Source organism: Grammomys surdaster, unplaced genomic scaffold (assembly GCF_004785775.1).
Source record: "Grammomys surdaster isolate TR1022 unplaced genomic scaffold, NIH_TR_1.0 278, whole genome shotgun sequence".
NCBI classification, from domain to species: domain Eukaryota; kingdom Metazoa; phylum Chordata; class Mammalia; order Rodentia; family Muridae; genus Grammomys; species Grammomys surdaster.
This window is the reverse complement of record NW_021604719.1, coordinates 10,435,820-10,446,870: the sequence shown is the minus strand read 5'-3', so window position 1 is coordinate 10,446,870 and position 11,051 is coordinate 10,435,820. Positions and strand designations below refer to the sequence as shown.

The 11,051-nt window shown below is 44.2% G+C and overlaps 1 protein-coding gene across 2 annotated transcripts in view; it reads left to right on the top strand.

The window, feature by feature from the left end:
• Window positions 1-7,681: 7,681 nt before the first annotated feature.
• Cep120 (centrosomal protein 120) overlaps window positions 7,682-11,051 on the top strand; it is a 64,742-nt gene continuing 61,372 nt past the window's right edge. Inside the window, exons 1-2 of one of the 2 annotated variants that reach the window (XM_028777179.1) lie at window positions 7,682-7,779; window positions 7,918-7,983. In XM_028777179.1, coding sequence (XP_028633012.1) covers window positions 7,935-7,983 — 49 coding nt within the window. In that variant the 5' untranslated portion in view covers window positions 7,682-7,779; window positions 7,918-7,934. The remainder of the gene's footprint in view (window positions 7,780-7,917; window positions 7,984-11,051) is intronic. The other variant, XM_028777180.1, reaches the window with a different exon arrangement.

The following is an 11,051-nucleotide window of genomic DNA, read 5'->3' as shown; positions in this document are numbered from 1 at the left end:
TCTCTCTCTCTCTCTCTCTCTCTCTCTCTCTCTCTCTCTCTCTCTCTGTAAAACATAGTACTGTGGTTTGACTCTAGGACATTTTATATTGCAGGCAAATGCTCTACCACCGAGCCGTATAGCCCAACTCCTCTTTATAGATACAACTTTCAAAATACTTTTGATGTCTGTTTTTGGCTCTTTTGAGAATTTCATATGATGTTTGGATCATATTCTTTACTCTCTCCCAGCTACTCTCAGATCCTTTCCTCTCTTTATCCATTCAACTTTACATTATTTCTCTTAAAAAAAAAAAAAGCAAGACAAAAAGGAAAAAAGAAAAAGAAAAGAACACATACCCCAAACGCAACACCCATGGAGTCTGAATTGTTGGCCAAGTACTCCTAGGCATGGGGCCTGTTCTGAAGTGTGGTTGACCTAGCCAGTGTTTCTCCATTGGGGGGAGAAATGATTCGTCTTTCCCATAGGGCATCATTTCAAATAGCTTCCTCATTAAGGTTCCTGCCAATTCCCCCTGTTCTGTGCTGCGATTTTGTCTGGTTTGAATCTGTGCAGGTTTGCACATGTGTCAGCCTCTGTGAGTTGACACGTGCGTCAATCCTGTTGTGTCTGGAAGATGCTGTTTCCCTGGAGTCATCCATCAACTCTGGCTTCTACAGCCTTCCCTGCTGCTGTTTCCTTGGAGTCATCCATCACCTCTGGCTTCTACAGCCCTTCCTCCACCTCCTCCGTGTGATTCCTGATGCTTGAGGAGAGGGCTCTGATAGGGACATCCCATATATGACCAAATGCTCCAAAGTCTCTCACTCTCTGTGCTTTGTCCAGTTGAGGCCAGTGTCTTACTGTGTTGCATAGTCTGACCTTGGATATGCACTGTAGCCCAGACAGTCCTTGAACTCCTGACCATGCTGCTCCCCCTCCCCCCAGTTGTGCCCCATCATGTGTGTTCTTTCAATTCAGGCCTTGCTTCTGTTCCTCTAACTTCTCCATGAGGGTCATCCTCACTGGTGGTCAGTGTCTTATGACACTAGCTCTGATGATATTAATATTACAGAGCTTGTTGGTATCTCTCTTCTTTAGTTCTCCCTTTTCCTCAACATTGTTAAAACACACACAAAGTACTGTCTGAAGTCAATCTGTTTGCTCTCATTTCTGACATCCCTCCTGAAAAATTATCTCTATTTATTTATTTATTTAATATATGTGAGTACACTGTAGCTGTCTTCAGACACTCCAGAAGAGGGCATCAGATCCCATTACAGATGTTGTGAGCCACCATGTGGTTGCTGGGAATTGAACTCAAGACCTCTAGAAGAGCAGCAGTCAGTGATCTTTAACTGCTGAACCATCTCTCCAGCCTCCAAAAAATCATCAATGTATAGTCAGCTTTTGTGGGTTTTCATTTATTGCTATTTCATACACAAATATAAAGAACTTTGGTCATATTCTTCTCTTTTCCTTTATTCCCTGCCCCTCCTTCTAAGCTTCTCCTTCCCCTCCCCCTCCATCTTGCCTGTCTCCTTTGTGTGTGTATGCCCTACTACATTTAATTAGGCTTGCTGCTGAGTATGGTGGAGGGGAGGGGTGTTTACTTGAGCAAGGGCAGCTGGCTACTAGCTCTACCATGGAGAAGCCTCTTCTCCCAGCAACCACTAACTGACTATGGTTTCTCAAGAAACTCAGGGAACCCTTGGTCTCTATCTGTGGTGGAATGTTACCGGATCCAGTCCTGTGCTAGTCTTTTGCAGGTGACTACCAATGCTATGAGTTTATGGGTGCAACAGCCATGACAAGTTCAGAAGACATTTCACGAGCACTCCTCCCTCCATCAGCTGGCTCTTCCATTCTTCCTTTCCCCTCTTCTATGTTCTCGGAGTCTTGAAGGAGTTGATATAGATGCCCCATTCAGATCTGCACACTCAATGATGATTTATTCTCAGCATTTTACCAGTTAGGAGTCTCCTCAACAAGGACGAGCTTGTTCACTACACACAGAAGCTTCTCTGACAGACTGTGGGTACGACCAATCAACATGTGTTAGCATAAATGCTTAGGAGATAGTGTCACACCGTGTCCACTTAGGAAAACAGCAATAGTAGGCTCCCTCCATGGGCTATGTCCTCTCTAGCAATGGGCTTGTCACCTCATTTTCAGTAACTAACTTAATTTTTAAATGTTTTCTAAATGTTCTGAACCTTCCCTGGAATTGAAAGAGGTAGGCTCCCCTTTGTTATTTATTTGTTGAATTCATTATATCAGGGAGAAGCAGGGAACAGCATTATACCATCCCAGAGAATTTTTAATATCTGCATTCCAATAAATACCCTTCTGACACCTTCAACAACACTTCCAACGGCCATTACCAGTTCCATGTTCTGGAGATCTCTTAACAATCTACCTCAGGTAGAGGACAGCCTGGGCTGCATCACAAGTCCTGGGCAGCCTGGGCTACACAGTGAGATCCTGTTTTAAAAGTAACAGACCAACAAATGTCCTAACTCAATAATGTCATTTTACCAGTGGCATAGTCTCATAAAGGAAGGGAGGAAGAAAGAAAGAAAGAAAGAAAGAAAGAAAGAAAGAAAGAAAGAAAGAAAGAAAGAAGAAAGAAAGGGAGGAAGAGAAAGAAAGAAAGAAAGAAAGAAAGAAAGAAAGGAAGGAAGAAAGAAGGAAAGATTGGTGTGTGTGTGTGTGTGTGTGTGTGTGTATCTTCAGGGAGTGCAAGAGCATTGTATGTAGGGGTGGGCACACTAGCTGCAGCATGTATATTGAAGTCAGAGGACAGCTTCATGTGTTGGTTCTCTGAATCCACCTTTACATGGCTTCTGAGGATGGAGCTCAGGTCATCAGACTTGTATAAAACAACTGCCTTTATTGCAGTGAGACAGATTGAGGCAGTGATTCTCAGTGGGGGTCGCGACCCCACAGCTATCCTGCATACATATCAGATTTTTACATTAAGATTCATAACCACTGCAAATTTTCGCACCTTTTCCTTTCTTTTTTTTTTTTTTGTAATAGATTTTCATGTATCCCAGGCTGGCTCAAACTCACCTAGTAAAGAGGCTGGCCTTGGAACTTCTGATCTTCCTGCCTCTACCTCCTAGTGCTACAACTAGTGTGCCCATTGCTATGCATCGATGAGGATAGAACCTAGAGCTTTCCACATGCTTGGCAAGAATTCTCCGGACTAAGCAGCATCCCCCAAGCCGTTAAGTTGCATTTTCTATTCCTTTGTCACAGTTCCAGAACTTTCCCTAGATCTGCCTTCTTCTGCAGAGTAAGAGATGGCCTCCTCTCACCCTCCACTCTACACCTGCCCTCGAAAGAGCTACTGTGACAAACAGGATGTTTCAGAGCCTGTTCACGCCCAAGCCCAACATTACCCTCAAAGAGGACACCATGAGGACAATATACAAAAATGTTGCTTTTCTGCAGCTCTTAGGCTCAACCCAAACTCCACTTAAGCTGGAAGTTGGTCCCTGTCATCACTGGCTTCCCCCCCCCCCCCGGGGGGGGGGCGCCCTTGAAACAGAGTTTACCATAAACATGCCACGTTCCGGAGCAAATGCTGGGGGAAATCCAAGTGCTAGGAGAAGGCTCTCCAGGCTTTGCCTTGCTGGTCACTTAGGAGATGGGAACCATCTGAACCTGCTTGGTTCCTGGAAGTCTAGTGCATTAGTTGACCCCGTCTCAAATCAGAGGCTTGTGGAACAGAGGCAAAGATCTCCATCTCCCTTTTTGCGCAGCTCTCTAGGGTTCCACCTGGGAGTAGGCTGTAAATCTCCGCCACTCCACACTCCGCCCTTTGCTTCCCAGTTTTGGGCAGTCTCTTCCTGATTACACTTATCTTTGCCCACTGGAGGCACTAATTGTGATAAGCACTTCTGCAGATTCGGGCTAGAGGTAACTAGCCTGTACGCAGCAAATATTTTGTTGTTGTTTGTCGTTGTTTTACACTGAAACTCAACCTCAGCATTTAAAATTTGGATGGTTTCACAGCGGAATCTATAATTCCCGCTTCTTGTGATGACTGGAAGATTGTAATAAACAACTATGTGCCAACAATCAGCCCGAGAAGAGCCACCTCCTGCACAGCTGTGGTGTCCCGCCTGTGCCCAGGGACCTGCTGAGTCACCACTCATTTCAAGCTTTGAGCTACTGGGATGTTCTGGCTTCATAAAAGCCAGAGAGTAAGATTGTTCAGGAGACATTCCCTCCAAGAATATAGGTCTAGGCCAAACTGAGAGAATATAAAGAACTTGGTTATCTTTGCAGACCTGGAAAGAGAGATAAATCTGAATATAACTCTGTAACAAACGATCTTTTAATATTGAAACAAAAGCCTGTCACAGAAAGGATGCTGTTTAATCCTCATAAAAATCTTGTGAGGATTAGGCAGCTGGCCCTGTGGATAAAGCACTTGCTGGGAAAGTAAGAGGACTGATGTTTAGAGTTACAGAACACACATAAAAGCCAGGCAGAGGGTTGGAGAGGTGGCTCAGCTGTTAAGAGCACTGATTGCTCTTCCAGAGGTCCTGAGTTATTTATTTTTTTGACATTTTTATACATGAAAACAATGTATTTGCTCACACCCTGAATTCTCTCTTACTGCCTCCAACACCCTCCAACACATCTGCCTCCCTACCTTCGTGTCCCCTCCTTTCTTTTGTCTGTCTGTCTGTCTGTCTGTCTGTCTGTCTTTCTCTCTCCTGTGACCACTGAGTCCAATTAGTATTGTCTGCTGGAAATGCTGGCTGATCTTGTCTTGACTAGGTGGACATCTAGTGCATGTAACTATAACTGCATAAGTCCAATGGCCATGTCACACCAACTGTCACAACATGTCACAACACTTTGCTCTTCAGCACTCACACCTTCTGTCCTCTCTTCAGTGAAAAGCCCTGAGCCTTGGAGCAGTTGTCTTTCTGATTTAGAGTCAAGGTCTCACTCTACAGCCCAGGTTGTCCTAGAATTTACAGGAATCCTCCTGCCTCAGCCCCTTGAGTACTGGTATTACAAAGGTAAATGCCTCCACACCCAGCTCATTCCTTCTTCAGATGGAGACTGTTTTTCTAAGCAGTTCTCAGAGGTCAGGTTTTAAAATTGCATTTTTACAAACAGCAGGTATTCTATAAGTGTGTTAATTTTATTAGTCATGGGAGCTCGTTTTAGTTTTATTAAATATATATCTCTGGGCCTGTTTATATGTTATATGGAGATGAGCTAAAGAGAGGAAATATTAATATAATTTATAATTTCTTCTGTAGTATGCCACAGAAGTTGTTAAAAATAAAACATAAAAATACTACAAGAGCAAGGTTTATCCAAAATGTTAAATAGATATAGAAAAAAAGGGATTGCTATGAACTGATGCCCTTTTGATTGCAGAAATTTATAGAAATAGAAAGCTATCTAATACAGTTAGCTAGCAGGTTGACAAACTGTCAGTTTGAATTTACATACTTTGTATGCTGGTAGTGTGATGAATCTTCCATTATTTAATGGATACAATTTACATATGCTATAAACATTTTCTTATGTATTCGGTACTTCATAAACCTGTAATAAAATTTCCTCTGAGGAATTTAAACTAATATGTGATGCTTTATGCTAGAACTGAAACCTCTTGTTTAGACAACAACAAGGGAATTAGATTATGGAACCATGGACTTAGGTGATGATGGAATTACAGTCCATTTGTACATGGCAACTTCCACATCATTAATTTTGTGCAGTCTGTGAAAATAAAGGCGCCACGCAGCTGGTCAGCAGCTCCAGTGAGGTGACTTCACAAATGACATTTAGTGAAACATTACTGCAATAGCTTAGCAAGTAAAGGCACCTGCTGCCATGCCTGACCTGACGACCTGAGTTTGATCCTTAGGATACCACATAGTAAAAGGAGAGAACTGACTTCCAGAAGTTTTCCTCTGACCTTTAAGTGTGCTCCCACAACACACACACACACACACACACATACACACACACACGAAATGTAATATGTTTTGAAAAGAGAGCTATATCAAAAATTTTACTACAAAAAAATCTGTGTGTGTGTGTGTGTGTGTTTCACATGTGCGCATGCCCTTTGGAAACCAGAGAGGTCGTTGGAACTCTATGGCACTGAAATTACAGATAGTTGTGAGTTGCCTGCATGGGTGCCAGGAACTGAACTCAAGTCCTGTGGAAGAGCATCAAGTACTATTAACTTCAAAGCCATCTCTTCACGGCCTCCCCCCACCCTTCATCTAAATTCATTTGATTAATTTTACAGATTTTTTAAAATGATGTGACTATTTTCTGGACTGTAGCGATAATCTAATCTGGGTTTTCAGCCTTGGTGGATATACTAAAGGAAAATAACTGTATGTTTTAAATAAAAAATATAAATGATAAAAAGGTCAGTTTTTTATAGCGATTAAGTCAAGTGATTATTCACGTAAAAAGATAACTATATAGCATTTAACATAGCACCTTGGATAGAAAAAAAAATGCTTCTCACATAAGCCGGCTGTGATTCTTCTTACTTTTAGATATTCTCCAGAAAAGAATACAGTGCTCAATAACGCACACAATTGAACGTCACTTTAGTTTTATATGAATAACACATTTCAGCAAAACCTCTCAGGAGCCTTGAAGGGCTTTACAGGTAATCTAGCTCAGTCTCCACAGTGCAGAAAATAACAGCAGGGCTCAGAGATTGAATTATAATTTTTCTCAAAACATCTTCTGGGTTTACAGAGCAAGAAAGCAGCAGTTGTCAGCACACTTAGTCCACTACTTCGTGAGATCTCACTTCAGCTATTTTATCTTTTGTCCTATTACCTGTTAATGTGTTTTACTTTTGACTTTCCGGGTGGAATTCTTGCAAATTTTAACGCTAACAGTGTCCACGATGGTTCCAACCGGTTCACCTTTTAGGTTTTAAATTAGATGAACTTCAAAATACATCTAATCTCCACCACCCCCCCTCCAAAAATACGTTTGAAATCAGAAGGGGACGTTCCTTCCACGCTTTAACTTTTGCCCTTGATTTTGCAAATTTACTATGTCTGCGTAGAACCTACGTCTTTAAATATTCTTGCCCACGTGACGATGTGTTTTTTTTTTCTCTTTCTCTCCTTTTAGAGGTGTTTCTAAACTACAGCTTAAATTACGTCAACGCCAGCAGTTACATTAACTACCGTATTGACGCTACTTGTTTTCATAGGACAAATAGTCGAAAGTGATGAGCATGAACAGTTCACACTCAGGCCATTAATTTCTTTGTGACAATACATTCAGTTCTGTTGATACCAGGTGCTTGAGAACTAGCATTGAAAAACGCTATTGTTTTATTTCTCTGATTAACGCCGAACATAAGCCTCAAAACACACTGCCCTCCTACTCTTTCAAGAGCCAAACTACGCAGGACCGGGAAGCGTTTAGGGCAATGGTGCGCTTGCGCGGCTGTGACGGGGGTGGGGGTGGGGGGTAGGGTGTGTGTGTCAGGGGGTGGTTCAAGTCTCCTGCCTTTCCGCGTGCCACCAGCAGGCGGCGCTGCGGGCTAATGCAGCCGAGTCTCCCCAGGGCTCTCGGAAAGAGCGTCAAAGGGCGGGAGGTGAAGCCGGCAGATGGGCGTTCTATCCTCGACTGCCCTGGTCTCTATCGCCCTTTGTCCTCCAGCCTCCCCCGGGCTCTCGGCCTGCGGGCCTGGTTGCTAGGCGGAAGCGGGGCGCGGCGGCGTCCGCTGCGGCTGCCCGGGCGTTTGAATAGCTGCTTAGCAGGCGGCAAAAGGTGCCGGGGTGGCGGGCTTGTTGGGCAGCAGGGCCGGGCAGCGGAGCAGCGTTCGCCGAGCCGGCGCTGGGTTAGGGCCTTGGCGGCGGCTCGGGGAACGGGGCCGGCCTGCGCACTCACTCGGCCTCTTTCCTGCAGACCCCGCCGCCGCGACCATGGTCCCCAAGTCTGACCAGCTGCTCATCGTCGTATCCATCCTCGAAGGTGAGCGGCCTCGGGTTTTTTGCAACTGCTGCTTCCCGAACCTCAGCAGAGTAATGTGTGACCGAAGCTTTGTTAACCTTACGAACCCTGTCATCTCTGCTTTTGTGGTCCCCGAAGACTTGTTCAGTTGCATTGGAGCGAGGTCTGTTAGGCAATTGATTTAAACATCTCTCCGGGGAACGTGAGTGCTATTAGGGATAAGTGATATTTAGCGTGACTAGCCGTAGCCCCAGAGAATGTAGAAAAAACGATTTCCATCAGAAGCAGCCTGTCGATGGCTTTTATATATGCGCTAAAAGTGCCTGCAAAGCATGTTCTGTTCAGCAGTCTCCGCTAATGCCATTTGTAAGAACTTTGCCATTGACTTTAATATAAGCTTTGTACCATTTCAGATCTATTGTCGAGACTGTTCCCTTTTCATGTCTTGATGGCCTACCTAGGGGACTAACAATGGTTAAGGTGTACTGCTATCCTTGCATATTTGTTGAGTGAATGGCATTTGTTTATCGGGGACGTACTGAATGTCAGGCGCTGTGCTGGCAATGCAGATGGCTCGAGGTCTAGAAGCTTAGAGTGTAAGTAAAGTGGGCAGTATGTCAAGCTGGGATGACCACTTCTTTTGGGGAATGTTTTCCTGAGGAGATGGCAGTTATGTGGGTCTTAAAGCAAATTAGGAGTGGATCAGATGACAAAGGCTGGACAGATGGTCTAGCTGCAAAAAGCACTTAAGGTGTGGAAAAAGAAGCCGTCCAACGGAGACAGAGGCAGGCGGATTTCTGAGTTCGAGGCCAGCCTGGTCTACAGAGTGAGATCCAGGACAGCCAGGACTACACAGAGAAACCCTGTCTCGAAAAACCTAAAAAAAAAAAAAGAAGCCGTCCAATAAATGTGGCCTCGATTCATTGTAGTTAACTGACTGCAGCACTCAGGTGGCTGAGAGCAGGCTAATCTCTGTGAGATCAAGGCCTACCTGGTCTACTGCACCCACAGACAAACAAATAACAAAACTCCCAAATAAACAAAACCCCACAAGACTTAAATAATCCGTTGACTTCTAATTGGTTGGTAGAGGCTGTTAAATTTAGAACTAGGTCCTTCTCTATGAAAAAGTAGAATGTCGTGATTTCCTGCCTTCTGTGATATAGGGGTTCGTTTACTTGGGATGAACAAATTAATGTGCAAAACACCATTTGATGGGCTGCACTATACTAATAACGTGATACGACCATAAGCATGGGCTTGGCAGTCGTAGTGATTGAAGTAGCTTCTTTCCTTAGCACTAGACAGACAAGCATGAAAGAAAGTCGTTTCTGGTGACTAGATCAGCCAGGACAATGAGAGTGAGCATGGCAGCGGGTGGAACAAGGCCGCAAGAGGAAGGTGAATATTTAGGAATATTGTACTTGGTCAGAAAGAACCAGAGTGAATCAGCTTTCCTCTATTCCCTTTCCATCCCCATCTTCCAAACAATCACCAAGTGCTGATTTTGTTGTAGGTGTTACATACACAGTCTCTCTCCACTGCATGCCTGGGTTTAGACCGTCACTATCCCCTAACTTGTAGTAATGATCTCAGTCTGTTTACCTAACATTTTCTTCCCTTCCAGAAATAGCTGGTGCCCTGAACTACCTGGTAATGATCTTTCTCATCTGTAGATACTGTCTTGATTTTTTTCAGAGTTCTAAGGGGTTACTATACTCTTAGAATAGTAAACATGGCCCTTCCTGTTAAGAACTTCTGCCCACCCTTTAGATTTCATATATCCCCAGGACTCCGGTTACATTGAGCTACTTATAATTTCTTCGGTACATGTCTAGAAATGTCCTTATTAAAAGGAACTGAATTTCTATGTCGGGCAAAACCATTGTGTGCTGGGTTCCAGGATAGAAACACAAGGTTTCTGTTGGCTGCCTTCTCACTGTGATAAAGACAAGGCAGCCTGGGGAGGAAAGGGTTATCTCCTCCTACATCCCAAATACAGGTCATCATTGAGGGAAGTCAGAGCAGGAACCGAAGCAGTCCATGGAGGGCCTACGATGCTTACGGGTTTGTTTCCCATGACTGCCTCAGCCTGCTTTCTTTCATACTATACAAGACCACCTGCCACAGCCTGCATCACAGCTGACATTAATCAAGTAATTGACCCCACACAGACTTTCTTACCTACAAGCCAATCAGATGGAGGCATTTTCTCCATTCAGGGTCCTTCTTCCTAGATGACTCCAGTTTATGCCAAGTGGCAAAACAAAACAAAACAAAGCCAATCAATCAAACAAAAAAACTAACCAGGACAGAGTTTAAAAAAGAGCCTCAGGCTGACATTGTTAAAGGATGTTTTCAGATTTACTTACTTTTGTATCTGTGTGAGTGTGTGCACATATGTGCATACCTGTTCATGCCTTTAGAGACCAGAAGCCATTCCAGAGACCAATCACCTCCTCAACCACTCTGCCTGTTCTCCCTGAAGCTGGGAGCCAGCCTCCCACAGTGATCCTGGTGTCTCAGCTAATGCTCTAGGAGCTGCACTTACATCACAGGCTGCTTGGCTTGTTACTCCCAACATCAGTCCTCACAATTGAGCAGCAAGCCTGCATCTAACCATCTCTCTAGTCCCTCACCTGACATTCTTAAGGCTGAATTAGGGTCCTTTTCTTACTTTCTTAAAACCAGAGTATTTCTTTTGTGACTGATTGTTGAAATTCTCAAGATGGACTGGATGTTGCAATGATTGCCTCTCTTGGTTTGGGTGGTTGTGTTGATGGGGTCCTCCCTGGACCATCTATTAAGCACCTCATTGGCACAGTCTTGGTAACGTTTTGTCCCTTACCTTGGCACTCCAGTTTTACTTTCTCTTTGATGGGAAGACTGTGTTTGTCACAGGGTGACTTGTGAAGGTGGTAGGCGTTTGGATCACAGCAGTGGCACAGTGTGTGTCTTGCTGCAGTGCTTTCCACATGGTGCAGTTCTTTTTCAGCTTCTTCTGCTGACAGACCCTGGCTAGGGTTTGTTTTGGGGTCTCATCATCCAGGCTCTTGGCTTCCATTTTAAAGGTGTTGGGGTTATATATG